Source organism: Schistocerca piceifrons, chromosome 10 (assembly GCF_021461385.2).
Source record: "Schistocerca piceifrons isolate TAMUIC-IGC-003096 chromosome 10, iqSchPice1.1, whole genome shotgun sequence".
NCBI classification, from domain to species: domain Eukaryota; kingdom Metazoa; phylum Arthropoda; class Insecta; order Orthoptera; family Acrididae; genus Schistocerca; species Schistocerca piceifrons.
This window is the reverse complement of record NC_060147.1, coordinates 141,927,032-141,944,008: the sequence shown is the minus strand read 5'-3', so window position 1 is coordinate 141,944,008 and position 16,977 is coordinate 141,927,032. Positions and strand designations below refer to the sequence as shown.

At 41.0% G+C, this 16,977-nt stretch overlaps 1 protein-coding gene across 1 annotated transcript in view; it reads right to left on the bottom strand.

The window, feature by feature from the left end:
- LOC124718779 (centaurin-gamma-1A) overlaps nt 1-16,977 on the bottom strand; it is a 327,380-nt gene that overhangs the window by 4,865 nt on the left and 305,538 nt on the right. Inside the window, exon 16 of the mRNA XM_047244390.1 lies at nt 8,126-8,270. Coding sequence (XP_047100346.1) covers nt 8,126-8,270 — 145 coding nt within the window. The remainder of the gene's footprint in view (nt 1-8,125; nt 8,271-16,977) is intronic.

The window sequence follows — 16,977 nt, the reverse complement described above, 5'->3', positions numbered from 1 at the left end:
TTGTTCATGCATTCATGAACCTATCAATAACACAATGCCAAAACTTTTGTGTAAAAGAATTTGGATATGTATGAGTTACTTGTTGATGTAAAAGACTTAGAATATTGGTGGTGATCGAGAAAAATCACAAACTCAAATGTTATGTTTGAAGTTAAGTTGGAATATTGCCTATTTTTTGTTGAAATACTAATATATACCTTTGACAGAAGTATTGTTATTTATGAAGAGTAATTATTTTATTTATGAACTACAAGATTATTTATGTCTAGTTCATCAAGAAGGGTGCCTTGAGAAGATTCATTTTACAAAATTCAAGTCAAATGTAGCAAAGACATTTAGTTGGCTACAACAGATTTTATTTTCTATCAACGACATGTATGCACAATGAAATATATTTCTTGAAGGACAAGATAAAACACACCCTATGGGGAATAGAAGGAGAAGGAGGGGGGGGGGGGGGGGGATAGAGAGAGAGAGAGAGAGAGAGAGAGAGAGAAAAGTTGTAAAGATTACAGTTTCAGAACAACTGTACAATTTATTCAAGAGAACACGCTTTACGAATTGAGCAAATCAGTAACATGTTGGTCCATCTTTGACCTTTATGCAAACAGTTATTCTGCTTGGCACTGATTGATAGGATTTTTGGATGTCCTCCTGAGGGATATCGTGCCACAGTCTGTCCAACTTCTGTGTTCGATTGTCAAAATCCTGCGGTGGTTGGACCCCCCTGGCCATAATGCTCCAAATAATTCTAAACTGGGGAGAGATCTGGCCCTCTTGCTGGCCAAGGTGGGGTTTGGCAGGCACGAAGACAAGCACTGGAATCTCTTGCGATGTGCAGACAGGCATTAACTTGCTGAAATGTAAACCCAATGGCTTGCCGTGAAGAGCAACAAAATGGAGTGCAGACTATCGTTAACGTGCTGCTGTGATGTAAAGGTGCTGCAGATGACAACCGACGGGTTCTTGCTATGAAATGTAATGGCACCACAAACCGTCGGGCTGTATAGCAGGCGACAGTCAGATTGGTATACCAATGCTGTCCGGGCGTGTTCAAATGCATCTTCAGCCTGGAACCTCATTGACTGGCCTCAGATTGTCTTCACCGATGAGCCCCACTGCCAAGTGAGGGACAGATCTAGAGTGCCCCAAAGAATAGTGGTATATCGACCTGACCGTCGCTCGCCACACGGCTCGATCGTCACGAGTGGTGGTCTGAAGTGCCATTTCTTATCGTAGCAGGACCCCTTTGGTTGTCATCCATGGGACGCTTACATTGGCACATCACATCGATGATATTCTATGCCTCATTTTGTTGCCCTTCATGGTGAGGCAGCCTGATCTTACATTTCAGCAAGATAATGACCACCCACGTGTGGAGAGTTTCTACTGCTTGTGTTCGTGCTTGCCAAACCCTACCTCAGCCAGCAAGGTTACCAGATTTCTTCACAACTGAGAATTTTTGGAGCATTGTGCGCAGGGCCCTCCAACCGACTCAGAATTTTGAAAGAATTTGGCATGATATCCCTCAGGAGGTCATCCAGGAACTCTAATCAATCAATGCCAAGCCAAATAACTGCTTGCATAATGGCCTGAGGTGAACCAACACATTATTGACTTGCTGTATCTGTGAAACTCTTTTTCTTGAATAAATCATCCAATATTTGGGACACTGTAGTTATTTTTTGTTTGTACACGTAAATTACACCTACTGATTTCCATCCCATTTGGATAATTCCTCTGTGGTGAGTCATTCTTTTTGTATTAGAGTGCAAACATTACATTTTTATAGTAGTGGCACTGTCATTGTGTTTCAATAAAATTATTAATTCTCAGAGAATATGGCACCATTAGGGATGGGACAGAAGTGCCACTAGAGTGTAAGAGTGAAATCACACTTTCTTCAACTATGACCTCCACTCACAACAAGGAAAAAATCTGTTGCCTCTGAAATACATCAAAATGAGCAATAAAAATCCATGACCAATAATGATTCTTTGTCAATGAAAACAAAACACATCTGGTGCAACATTCTCTCAAACTACAATATACTTTAGACAGAAAAGATCCAGGCACTAGTTATAACAAGTGTAGGATCACCTAGAACAGGGTTAAATATAACAAACCAATAAATAAAAGACATAGAAAAGAAAATGTTCTGAGGAGCAAAATACAAAACAAACAAAAACCATCTGAACGAGTATTCCATCGCTGACGAAGAGAGGGCAGGCAGGATGGAGAGACTGGAACCCCAGAGATTGCAACACTACATGCGTGATGTTTTGCGATTATGTTGGCACATGTGCTAGTAGATGTCATGTAAATTTGCTAGTTGACTGTATGCCGTCGTTTGAAGCATTTGTGGTGCTTGTGATGTTAAAATGGAAAAAAAATCAAATATCGTACATTGGTTAAATTCTTCGTAAAAGAAGGTTTAACCGTGACCAAAATTCATTTGCGGCTTTTAAATGTGTATTATGGCTCTTCACCTTCAATTTCCTCTATGAAGAATCGTGTAGCCGAGTTTAAACACGGCCACAAACACGTCCGAGATGATCCACGTAGAGGACTAAAAAAAGTTGTATGGAACTGATAATACTCTAGTGATATCAAAGGAACATGTCGGTTACATCTTGCAACAGGGACTGAACGTGAGAGAGCTTTGTGAAAGATAGGTGCCGCGTGTGCTCACTGCACAAATGCATTCACACAATACTTTCTGGGAAGTGCTCAGTGAATTTTAGGAAAAACAGTAGTGTCTTTTCTGTCAACACATAACAGTGAATGAAACTTGGTTTCACCACTACACACCTAAATAGAAACAGCAGTCTATCCAGTGGACAGAAGTCAGTTCTTCAGCATTACAGAAGGCAAGGACAGTGCCATCGGTGCGAAAGATCGTAGAATTGGTGTTGTGGGATGTGAAAGGAATTTTTTTGACTGGCTATTTTGAAAACACCATAACTGGAAAATGCTACTCTCAATTTGTAATAAAACTAGGTGCAACCATTTGTGAAAACAGACCCAGCTTAAAGAAGGAAAGAATCATCTTCTATCATGACAATACACCTGCACACAAAAGTATCTTGGCAAAGGGGAAACTAAGAGATCTGCACTATGAAGTGCTGGAACATAAGCCCTATTCCCCAGATTTGGCTCCCTCGGACTCCCCTATTCTCAAAACTAGAATTTCCTTGCCGGTCAGCACTTTTTGTCCGATCGAGAAGCCACTGTGGCTGTAGATGAGTACTTTGCAGCAATTCTGAAGGGACAGTACGGGGAGGGGATCATGTTATTGGAATACCACCCAATGAAATGTACTGATATTAGAGGAGATTATGCGGAAAAATACAACTTCTTTGAAAGCATAATTTGTCTTTTTCACTGCCAGGTTCAAAACTTTCAGACCACCCTATTAGATTAGTTGAACATTTTAATGATAATTGGGCACCTGGAACGTGACATCAAGGCTTGAGAGCTGCACTAGTGACACCTACACATAAAAAGGAGAGAAAGGTATTGCAAAAACTGTCTGCAGCTACTAAAGTATGGGCTACAGTCCTTAAAGGAAAATTATGAAATAAAGTAGAACAAAAGCTTGGAGAACAGCAACATAGGTTTATGAAGCAACATTTTTGTCAACACACACACACACACACACCGGCTACATTAATTTCGCTGAAAACACCGGCTACATTAATTTCGCTGAAATGAAATTAATAGTTCAATGGTGATGAAATCGACAGAGGTGCAATGACAAGAAATCACAGTGGTGAAAATTGCCCAGACTTGCTGCAATTAAAAATTTTTGGAAAAAAAGAAGAGGAAACTGTAGGGGGCACTGACTGTTTGTGTCAGTTCTAAAAGCGTACTCGGGTGGCCTGACCGACACTGTCAACCGCTCGAGATGGGTTCAAATACTGATCTGGCACAAATCTACATTTGTTATGACGTGTTCACAGGTTCAATTCATTTATCGAATGTATATTAATTCATTTTAATATGAGGATCATTCCGAAAGAAGTGCCCCCTATTTTTTTTTGTGGTGGCTTTGGATGTCCGTGCCAGATGTCACTGCTCGGGCCTTCCTCTTTCGTCTGCGGTTGAAGCACCAGCAAGTGGTTCCGTTGCGCCAGCAGAAGAGTGTTCCAAAATGGAGTCCGATATGGACGTGCGTATAAAATAGAAATATGTGATTTAATTCTTCACTGTTGAAGAAATTGCACCGATTGAAATCCGTCGATGCTCGCTAAAGGCGTATAGAGACAATACGATAGACGTGAGCAATGTGAGGTGATGGGTACGGCATTTTCAAGGCGGTCGAAAGAGTGCACATGACAAGCCAATGAAGAGCATCTCGATCGACTCATCTGTGCCGATTGGCAGATAACAACTGGAGAACTGTGTGCAAAGCTGAATTCTGGTTGTAATGTCTTGGGAACAATGTCAGAACATCTCGGTTATCGCAAAGTCTGTGCGAGGTGGGTCCCGCGGATGCTTACGGAAGAACAAAAAATTCAGTGAATGGAAATTTGTCAGGACCTGTTGGACCAGTATGAAGCTGAAGCTGACAATTTTCTGAATATCATCATCACCGTAGATGAGATGCGGCGTCACAACCACGAGTTACACAGTCCGTGAAAATGGTGACATCTGCAGGCAAAGTGATGTGCACAGTCTTCCAGGATAGCCAGTGTTGTGGTTCTTTTGAATGTTCTGGAGCCTGGAGAAACTGTCAATTCAGAAGCTACAATATGACACTGACTACTTTTACCTACAACACGATAACACCAGGTTCCACACCAGTTTCACGACCGTGCAATTCGTTGCAAAATTTTGCTGGACTGTCTTATGACATCCACTGTACAGTCCAGATTTAGCACCTTCAAACTTCCATCTCTTTGAGCCTCTGAAAGATGGATTACGTGGAGAATTTTTCAAATGCAGCATGCAGATCTAATTCATCATTGGCAAAAGTGCACAACGAATAGTGGTGAGTATGTGGAAAAATGATAGTCTGTCACTGAAATATTGCTCTACTTAGCTGTGGTGTTGTAATTTATGTATCTCCTGCAGTTTCAATGAATAAAAATAGGAGGCATTACTTCCAGGATGACCCTCATAGTAAATCACGCTAATGTGCTACACTCCTTAATGTAGCAACCCTTGCATAGGATATTCGTATACAGTACGAGTCATCTGCTCCTACTGGTGAGTTTTATGCAAACCGCGAGACCTTCAAAAACCACATTTGAGATTTTCATATTCCCTCACTTACTATGTGCAGACTGTTAGTCTCACAGAAAAAGGATACAGGACCTTTTTGTAGGAAATTCAATGTAGTATATTTTGTACTGGGATATGTTTTCACTGCATCAGGATGCATTTCCACTGGAGGCCATGGTTTTTCAGTTATTCAAGAAAAACACACTTGAAAGTGACTTTTGTATATTTTTCTAGAATGATTTGAGAACTAAATCCTCTAGCGAAAATGTGTCCCAATACAAAATTTAACTACATTAAATTTCCTACAGAAAATGTGGCATACACTGCTCCTGTAGGACCAACAAAGCTTGCACGTGGTATTTGAAGGCTTTGTGGGTTGTATAAAATCCATCTGTAGGGCAAAATTAATCATCTTGTATCTGCAAGGTGTTCCAGAATGATTTATGTGATTTCACATGACAATATCTTCTACGTGAATGAAGCTAGGAACTTAATAGGAGTTTTAACTTGTGCATCAAAACTAAAAGTTCACCTCAGCTCCAATTGTAAGCTGTCGGTGTGTACGATTACCGGCAGGAGTCTCATTTGTGCAACTCACTCACTTGTTAGGAATCATTTATGTGAATATTTTGGAGATCTGGCTTTTTCTGCAATTGTGAGAACATGTCAAAAATGTGAGGATGAAGTCCTTCACAAAGGCACTGTCGTATAAAACATTCTCGGGCTTATTGCAGCATCAGTTCAGGGTTAAACTTGATATAGACGATGGGGGTAATTGTCGAAAGCTCTAGATTTTACCCCGAACTGACACGGCAAGAAATCCAAAAATGTTTTATTAATTTTGGTAAACATTTTTGGAATACAGTGATCAATTAATTGTTATATTTAGATTAAAGTTCAGTCTTGATCACGTTATGTCTGTTTTAATGAGTAACCGACAGTTGACTGCATAGCAGCAAGGAGAGCTCCACCTACCAACCCAAGGGAGCCAATGGGTCTGATGATGGTTTTATAGAAAAAACCGAAACCGGTTACTCATTAAAACGGACATAACGTGATCAAGACTGAACTTTAATCTAAATGTTTTATTAATGCTGAAAATATAATTTTTGAATATAATGGAGCACTGTTGTACTGGTAACAGCAAGTAAGAGCATTCTTCAACAACAAGCTGTCTCAACATTGGATCGGTCATAATGCACCATTGGGCTCAGCGAGTGCCTGATCTCCAGACTGCAATGTCTGTTCCTGACAGTTAATGTGTAACTTGACCCAGTCCACATCCTTCACAGCTCTCCTCCACTGACGGAACTGATCAGACACGATGTGTGAACGGAAAACTGCACTCGTTCCTGTATTATTTTGTGCAGCCCTGCAATGCGTACAGACAGTAAAATATTAAGGTAGTGAGAAATACAAAGACGTAGCAATGTCCAGATAGATACAGTTCTCTTTACTGATGACGCAAGTATTATAATCAAGCTTAGCTGTAAAACTTCAACAGTTGAAAAAGTAAATAAAATTTTCTTGAAAATTAATTACTGGTTTTCTGCTATGGACTGTCACTGAACTTATATACAACACAATACATGCAATTCAGTACTGCACAAAGCCCAATCATCATCATCATCATCTTGAGCAGTTTCCAGTCCCAGGCTGGGTCTGCCTGGGACATAAGCCTCGCCATCATTCTATTTTCACTCTGGTCCAGTCGTCACCTCTTTTTTTCGACACACACTTTTCAGCCATTTATCCCTCGGTCTTCCTCTCGATCGTTTCCTTCGCATCTCGACTTCGTGTGTCTTCTTGAGACTCCTCTTATTTCCCATTCTCTTTAAGTGCTCGTACCATCTTAGCCTTGCTATCGCTATCCTGCTCTGCACGATTTGCTCTTTCACTATTTCCCTTACCCTGTCTTTCCTCATCTGGATCCTCCTTGCTAATCCTATCTTGCTTGGGAGGAGCTTCACTTCCACAAGCTTGTAATCTGCATTCTTTACTTTTTTTGTGGGACGTCTTTGTTCCAAAGAAGGCTCCTAACACTTTGCAGGAATGCTTCTGCGTATCTGCAACATTCTCTCTGATTCCTCTCTCATTTCTTCCATTTTCCTCCATCACACTTTCCACATACTTGATGCTTTCCACCTTCTTCTACTGCTCACCTCCAATCATTCCGCTAGTTTGTCTATCTTTCTTTCTAGAGTTAACCAAGATTTCACATTTGTTTACATTAAATTCCATTCCATACTGTCTCACAGTTTCTTCCCAACCACACAATTTAAAAAAAAATGTGTGGCAGTTGTAATATATCAGAATGAGACTCGTATAGTTTACTACTCGGTACAATCCTCCAGTTAACTACTAACTGATCCAGTGCTATGAACACTGCAATTTCACAAACTTACTATCAATGCTTTATTATTCAGCACTCAATTTTGTAATGGAGCGCAAAAACTTGACTGAATTTGTAAAACATGTTATTTTTATTCTAAATTTGTACTCTTAAAAAATATCATGAGCCCCATTATACTCTATCCTACAATATTGCTCTCCTACATTAATACTATCATACAGTGATGGACTGTTCACAGTACGATGCTTACTTTTGTACACACTCTGTCTGATCATTCTGTAGTATGTTCTTTATACACTAACAAACAAGAAGTTTTATTTAAAGAGTTATAACAAGAGATGATGCATTTTAATACCAAATGACTATATATGCTCTAGCTGTAGATAGTGGCTGGTAATGCCTGAAACTGCCCTGAAAAATAAATAAATAAAAACAAAAAAAATTAATAATACGGTCAGCTTTCGTCAACACTTTTATGTCCCAAATAACCATCACATATGTCAAATCTGCAGAGAACCTGAGCATCAAAGGTTTTCAACAACTCACCCAGACGAGGAGCTGCGCGACGGCGAGGTTTCTGGTGGCACATGCGAGGTGCAGCGGCGTGCGTAGGTCCCGCGCGCTCACTGTCGCGTTCACCTGGTCCGGCGTCGCGTGCGCCAGCAGCAGCGCCAGCGTCTTTATGTCGCTCCTGCGGGCAAGGTCACACAGTGCGGAATGTCGTGTCACTCAATTCTCTCAATTAGTACAGTGTCTTCTGTTAAAACATTTGCACCGAGAGGCTGCAGTCACTGCCTAATACTGTACACTCACATTTTGGCCCTATCTGCAGAGGTGAAACACTCACAACTGAGTGGAAAGAGCAAGTGGCTCCATAATTGTAGGTAAACTGTGGCTGCATACAAGGCACCATAATCTGTCACACGGTGTATAATGCCTCTGTCTGAAAAGCAACACTGTCAGGGCAATAAGGTATCCAACCATCTTCCAAAGGGAAGAGAGACACAGTTAAAATGTTTCATGTAGAGGACAAATAAAATATGTGAGCCAGAATACTTATGACAAGGGCTCAATTACTTATAGTCGGCTTTTAAGAAAAATGGTTATTGCAGTAAGGAAATGGAACAAGCCCTGCATCCAAATATAAATATTTCTGGGACTAATGTGGAACTAGGACCACCAACAGGGGAACTTTTTCTTCCCTCCATTAACGAGATTACTGATCAAATCGAGAAGCTTTCATGAAAAAATTTCTACTGTTTCAGTCATTATATATTAACATTCATTATCATACACGTGTTTTGGCAGCATGCTGCGATCATCAGGAGCATTACAGTTACACGTATATTATATTAATCTGAAGGATAATGAGGGTTATTTGCTGGGTCCATACAACACAGATAAATTTCAAGTAAAAAATGATCAGTCAAACATGAGATTAAAACAATTCTCAAGGTGACAGAGTAAATATTTGAATTTTTTAGATCTGTAAAAGATGCAAGTCATACACTGACTACGGCTGGTGTGTAAAATTCCGAACAGTTGTGGTCAAGTGTATATTGGAGCCACAAAAAGGAGAATCGATACCTGTCTAGCCAAACACAGGAGGAAATGTCAGTTTGGGTAAGCTTTACAAGAGGGCATCACAAATAAAATTTTACAAGAGTAACACCTTAGCAAAGACGATGCATTATACAGTGCTCGGTCGGTTTTGGGAGAGGGGCCCAAATAGCGAGGTTATCATTCCTGTCGTATTAGGAAAGGATGGGAAGGGAAGTCAAAGGAACCATCCCGGCATTTGCCTGAACCGATGTAGGGAAATCACAGAAAACCTAAATCAGGATCGCCGGATGCAAGTTTCAACCGTCGTCGTCCCGAATGCGAGTGTAGTGTGTTGACCACTGCACCACCTCGCTCCGTGATGTATTTTTGTGCCAGCCTCTAAAGAGATGCAACACAAATTTATAAATGGCAAAATAATTTTAATGGGGAAAGGAGGGAATTAAATAAAATAGGAATGTCAATTGTTGCGCATAAATGGGAATTCTTACAAATGATTACTTGTAATTGATAATGTCAAGTGTCAAGAGAGAATCGAATCAATATTAACCTCATACTTTCTGCAGATAATGCAGTTATAGATAATGAAGTACTGTCTGAAAGAAGCTGCATAAATATTCAGTCAGAGCTTAGTAAGATTTGACAGTGGTGCAAAGATTGCCAATTTATCTCAAATATTCAGAAGTGTAAAACTGTGCACTTTACAAGATGAATGAAACTTCTAAGTTATAATATCAGTGAGTCACAATTGGAATTAGCCAACTCATGCAAATACCTGGGTATAACACTTTTTACGGGTATGAAATGGAACAGTTACATAGGGTCAGTTGTGGATAAAGCAGGTAGCAGGTTTCAGTCTATTGGTAGAATACCGGGGAAATGCAATCAGTCTCATTCTTCCCACACTTCACAAGTGAATGGAACAGGAAGAAATCCTAATAACTGGTACAATGGGATGTACCCTCTGTCATGCACTTATGTTGATTTGCAGAGTATAGATGCAAATGTAAATCAGATGATGAACTGAGGTGCCCTGTATACACCTCATAACTCCCCTAAATTCTGGGACTCATTGAGGTTTCAGCTCAGTGGCCAATATTTCATATCCTAAAATGTCTTCCACAGATGAAGACAAAACAACCGTGAACAGCACACGAAACTGCTGGGGGAGATGGGTGGCTGTAGAAAAGGATGACACCTCTGTGTGTCATAAAGTAATTGGATAGATAAAAATCTACTCACCAAACAGTAGTAAGAGAACACACACGAAGAAGGTATTACCCCTCTTCCTTCACCTTCAACCCTTCTGCTAGAAGAAAGAGCCACTGATTCCGAAAGCTCACAAACTGTAATACATTTTATAGGTGTGTTCTCCTGCCGGCTGCTTGGCGACTAGATTTTTTGTCTCTCCAATTACATTATATTTTGAAAAACTGACTATTTTTGCTGATACATCTACGTGTTATCTGTTCTGTGCACATAATCGCCATAAATAACGGGACTATGTTTTTTGCACTAGGTTTTTACTGATTTTGTTGTTATTTTACTCATAAGCCCAAGGACAGGTTTGAAGAAGCTTTCAGTGGTAGTCCATACTGTGCAAGCCTCTCCATATCTGGATAACTGTCACAGCTTACATTCTTCTGTACCTGCTTGCACTGAGATGACAAAATTCAGAGGACATAGACTTGCTTATATACAGATGGCAGTAGAACTGTGTTCACAAGGCATAAAAGGACAGAACATTAGTGTAGCTGTCATTTGTACTCAGGTGATTCACGAGAAAGGGTTTCCGATACGATTATTCCCACACGACAGGAATTGACAGACTTTGAACACAGAATGGTAATTGGAACTAGACACGTAGGACATTCCGTTTCGGACACCGTTAGGGAATTCAGTATTCTGTGAACCACAGTGTCGAGAGTGTGCCGAGAATACCAAGTTTCAGGCATCACCTCTCATTACTGACAACACAGTGGCCGAAAACCTTCACTCGACAACTGAGAGCAGTGGCATTTGCGCAGAGTTGTCAGTTCCGACAGACGAGCAACCTGTGTGAAATAACCACAAAAATCAACGCGGGATGTACGACGGAAGTATCCGTTAGGACAGTGTCGCAAAACTCGGCGTCAGTGGGCCACGCCAGCAGACGACTGACACGAGTGTCTTTGCCGAGAGCACGACATCACCTGTGGCGTCTATCCTGGGCTCGTGACCGTATCGGCTAGACTCTAGACGACTGAAAAACTGTGGCCCGGTAAACTTGAGTCCCAAATTCAGTCGTTAAGGGCTGACGGTAGGGTTAGAGAGTGGCGCAGACGCCACAAAAGCTCGGACTGAAGTTTTAATTTGACTGAATGGTTTGGCTACCCAGATCGCCCAGCAAGAATCCCGTCGGACATTTATGGGACATAAATTGAGGGTCAGTTTGTGCACACAAACCTGCATCAACACCAGCTCCCAATTACATACGGCTATAGAGGCAGCGGGGCTCAATATTTGTGCAGGGGACTTCCAATTACTTGCCGTCAAGCTGCTGCACTACGCCAGGCAAAAGGAAGTCCGACACGATATTAGGAGGTAACCCGTGACTTTTGTTCCTCAGTTTACTGTAATGAAGCTTTGGTCTCCTCCTCTACAATTTATACCCTCCCCATTTCCGCCCATTACCAAAGTGATGATTCCTTCACGCCTTAGGTTGTCCCCTCACAAGGGATCACTTCTTCCAGTCAAGCTGTGCCACACGTTTCTTTATTCCCCAGTTTGATTCAGTACCTCCTCATTAGTTACCTGATATCCCCACTCAATCTTCAGCATTTTTCTGGAGCATCGCGTTTCCAATCCGACGTTTTATATTTGTTGTGCAAATTTATTCTGTGGTGCATAATACTGTTTTGGATTTTACGTTTATTCTTTCTCGATAAATGTAAGTTCGGTCTCGATCTTGTTCCGATGGTGTGGACAGTGCTTCTGGTACGGTAATTCAGTTTACTTTTGATGTGCATAACCAACTGATAAATGTACTCACACAGTGTAGGCGAAGTGGTCAATGTTTCAAGCAGTTCTTTACAGTGTGTTTGATTATTATATTTAGTTATTATTCTTCAGACTATAGTTTGCGAAATTAGCTGTGATTTTATCTATTTGTTTGCAGAAATGAATTCTGCAGTTAAGAACAGAGTTTGCAAATGAGTAGTATTTAACTAAGAGGCACTGGCTGTCACACCGATGACAGGCGTGCAAGGGTGTAACATTCTGTTTGTAAGTCATTTGTGTGTTCACACCACTTCAAATGAGAATCAATATTCATTCCAGGAAATTGTGTGTTTATTACAGTCTATAGATGTACCATCTATAACGTATCTGTTTTGATCTCTTTGTAAATATGGTCCTGTTACCTTATCTATGGTTATTGGAACAGTTTTTGCAGCAGTAAAAAGAAAAGGATAGACTGGCACATATAGTTGCAGGTAGGCACAATGAAAAGAATGTTACACTTTAGCTTTCGGCCAAAGCCTTCTTGAGAAAAAGAACACACACACACACACACACACACACACACACACACACACATATATATATATATATACAGCTCAATGCATCACATTTACAGTGAGTAGCAATCTATCCTTTTCCTTTTATGCCTGACATTCCAACGAAGTTTTCCCAGTATTTGGTTCTAGAAGTAAGCTACTCGTACATTACTAAAGATGATAAATTCTCTCAGAATTCCACCTGGGTCAAGTGGTTTAAAACCCATGAGCTTCTGGCCAAGTGATTTTCGGCCATTATCAATTAATGACTGTCGAATGGTTGCAGCTGCTGTTCTTATATACTGTGCTGAGAGAACTCTCTGACCACATGACAGCATTTGTGACAACATCCAGTTCATGGCAGAGGTGGAGACAGACGGTGTCTCTCCTTTTCTCGACGTCCTCATCCACTTACCAGAAACCCAGACGGATATCTGGATGCTACCAGCTATCCCCCCCATGAACCATGGACCTTGCCGTTGGTGGGGAGGCTTGCGTGCCTCAATGATAAAGATAGCCGTACCGTAGGTGCAGCCACAACGGAGGGGTATCTGTTGAGAGGCCAGACAAACGTGTGGTTCCTGAAGAGGAGCAGCAGCCTTTTCAGTAGTTGCAGGGGCAACAGTCTGGATGATTGACTGATCTGGCCTTGTAACACTAACCAATAGCTGGCCGGGGTGGCCAAGCGGTTCTAGGCGCTACAGTCCGGAACTGCGCGACCGCTCCAGTCGCAGGTTCGAATCCTGCCTCGGGCATGGATGTGTGTGGTGTCCTTCGGTTAGTTAGGTTTAAGTAGTTCTAAGTTCTAGGGGACTGATGACATCAGAAGTTAAGTCCCATAGTGCTCAGAGCCATTTGAACCATTTTGAACACTAACCAAAATGGCCTTGCTGTTCTGGTACTGCGAACGGCTGAAAGCAAGGGGAAACTACAGCCGTAATTTTTCCCGAGGGCATGCAGCTTTACTGTATGATTAAATGATGATGGCGTCCTCTTGGGTGAAATATTCCAGAGGTAAAATGGTCCCCCATTCGGATCTCCGGGCGGGGACTACTCAAGAGGACGTTGTTATCAGGAGAAACAAAACTGGCGTTCTACGGATTGGAGCGTGGAATGTCAGATCCCTTAATCGGGCAGGTAGGTTAGAAAATTTAAAAAGGGAAATGGATAGGTTAGAGTTAGATATGGTGGGAATTAGTAAAGTTTGGTGGCAGGAGGAACAAGACTTATGGTCAGGTGAATACAGGGTAATAAATACAAAATCAAATAGGGCTAATGCAGGAGTAGGTTTAATAATGAATAAAAAAATAGGAGTGCAGATAAGCTACTACAAACAGCATAGTGAATGCATTATTGTGGCCAAGATAGACACGAAGCCCATGCCTACCACAGTAGTACAAGTTTATATGCCAACTAGCTCTGCAGATGACGAAGAAATTGATGAAATGTATGATGAGATAAAAGAAATTATTCAGGTAGTGAAGGGAGACGAAAATTTAATAGTCATGGGTGATTGGAATTCAAGAGTAGGAAAAGGGAGAGAAGGAAACATAGTAGGTGAATGTGGCTTGGGGCTAAGAAATGAAAGAGGAAGCCACCTGGTAGAATTTTGCGCAGAGCATAACTTAATCATAACTAACACTTGGTTTACGAATTATGAAAGAAGGTTGTATATATGGAAGAACCCTGGAGATACTAGTAGGTATCATATAGATTATATAATGGTAAGACAGAGATTTAAGAACCAGGTTTTGAATTGTAAGACCTTTCCAGGGGCAGATGTAAACTCTGACCACATTCTATTGGTTATGAACTGTAGATTAAAACTGAAGAAACTGCAAAAAGGTGGGAATTTAAGGAGATGGGACCTGGATAAACTGAAAGAACCAGAGGTTGTACAGAGTTAAGGGAGAGCATAAGGGAACAATTGACAGGAATGGGGGAAATGAATACAGTAGAAGAAGAATGGGTAGCTCTGAGGGATGAAGTAGTGAAGGCGGCTGAGGATCAAGTAGATAAAAAGACAAGGACTAGTAGAAACCCTTGGGTAACAGAAGAAATATTGAATTTTATTGATGAAAGGAGAAAATATAAAAACGCAGGAAATGAAGCAGGCAAAAAGGAATACAAACGTCTCAAAAATGATATTGACAGGAAGTGCAAAATGCCTAAGCAGGGATGGCTAGAGGGCAAATGTAAGGATATAGAGGCTTATCTCACTAGGTGTAAGATAGATACTGCTTACAGGTAAATTAAAGAGACTTTTGGAGAAAGGAGAACCACTTACATGAATATCAAGAGCTTTGATGGAAACCCAGTTCTAAGCAAAGAAGGGAAAGCAGAAAGGTGGAAGGAGTATGTAGAGGGTCTATACAAGGGTGATGTACTTGAGGACAATATTATGGAAATGGAAGAGGATGTAGATGAAGATGAAATGGGAGATATGGTATTGCGTGAAGAGTTTGACAGAGCACTGAAAGACCTGAGTCGAAACAAGGCCCCCGGAGTAGACAACATTCCATTAGAACTACTGACAGCCTTGGGAGAGCCAGTCCTGACAAAACTCTAGCATCTGGTGAGCAAGATGTATGAGACAGGTGAAATACCCTCAGACTTCAAGAAGAATATAATAATTCCAATCCCAAAGAAAGCAGGTGTTGACAGATGTGAAAATTACCGAACTATCAGTTTAATAAGTCACAGCTGCAAAATACTAATGCGAATTCTTTACAGACGAATGGAAAAACTGATAGAAGCCAACCTCGGGGAAGATCAGTTTGGATTCTGTAGAAATGATGGAACATGTGAGGCAATACTGACCCTACAACTAATCTTAGAAGAAAGATGAGGGAAAGGCAAACCAACGTTTCTAGCATTTGTAGACTTAGAGAATGCTTTTGACAATGTTGATTGGAATACTCTCTTTCAAATTCTGAAGGTGGCAGGGGTAAAATACAGAGAGCGAAAGGCTATTTACAATTTGTACAGAAACCAGATGGCAGTTATAAGAGTCAAAAGGGAAGCAGTGATTGGGAAGGGAGTGAGACAGAGTTGTAGTCTATCCCCGATGTTATTCAATCTGTATATTGAGCAACCAGTAAAGGAAACAAAAGAAAAGTTCGGAGTAGGTATTAAAATCCATGGAGAAGAAATAAAAACTTTAAGGTTTGCCGATGACATTGTAATTCTGTCAGAGACAGCAAAAGACTTGGAAGAGCAGTTGAACAGAATGGACAGTGTCTTGAAAGGAGGATATAAGATAAACATCAACAAAAGCAAAACGAGGATAATGGAATGTAGTCGAATTAAGTCGAGTGATGCTGAGGGAATTAGATTAGGAAATGAGACACTTAAAGTAGTAAAGGAGTTTTGCTATTTGGGGAGCAAAATAACTGATGATGGTCGAAGTAGAGAGGATATAAAATGTAGACTGGCAATGGCAAGGAAAGCATTTCTGAAGAAGAGAAATTTGTTAACATCGAGTATAGATTTAAATGTCGGGAAGTCGTTTCTGAAAGTATTTGTATGGAGTGTAGCCATGTATGGAAGTGAAACGTGGACGATAAATAGCTTAGACAAGAAGAGAATAGAAGCTTTCAAAATGTGGTGCTACAGAAGAATGCTGAAGATTAGATGGGTAGATCACATAACTAATGAGGAGGTATTGAATAGAACTGGGGAGAAGAGGAGTTTGTGGCACAACTTGACTAGAAGAAGGGATCGGTTGGTAGGACATGTTCTGAGACATATAGGGATCACCAATTTAGTATTGGAGGGCAGCGTGGAGGGTAAAAATCGTAGAGGGAGACCAAGAGATGAATACACTAAGCAGATTCAGAAGGACGTAGGTTGCAGTAAGTACTGGGAGATGAAGCTTGCACAGAACAGAGGAGGATGGAGAGCTGCATCAAACCAGTCTCAGGACTGAAGACCACAACAACAACAACAACAACAACAACAACAACCAGCTATCACCACCCTTTGCATTGAGTGGAACTCATCTCAGATGCTGCAAGCTTTCTGGAGGAACTGAGACGCTTATGAAAGGTGTTCAAGGAAAACAGCTTCAACAACTGCCAGATTTCACAAACCATCTGGCCTAAGAAACATAAACAAAAGGCTCCTGATGAGCACACAAAGAAGCTTGCATTTTTGCTGTTCCTTGAGTCAATAACAGGAAAGATTAGCTGGCTCTTAAAGAGGCATAAAACTGATTCAGCCTTGGGGGCCCAAGTTAAAATTTAACAACTAATGAGGCCTGTAAAAGGCAATCTAGGTCCTAGAACGTCAGAGATATATATA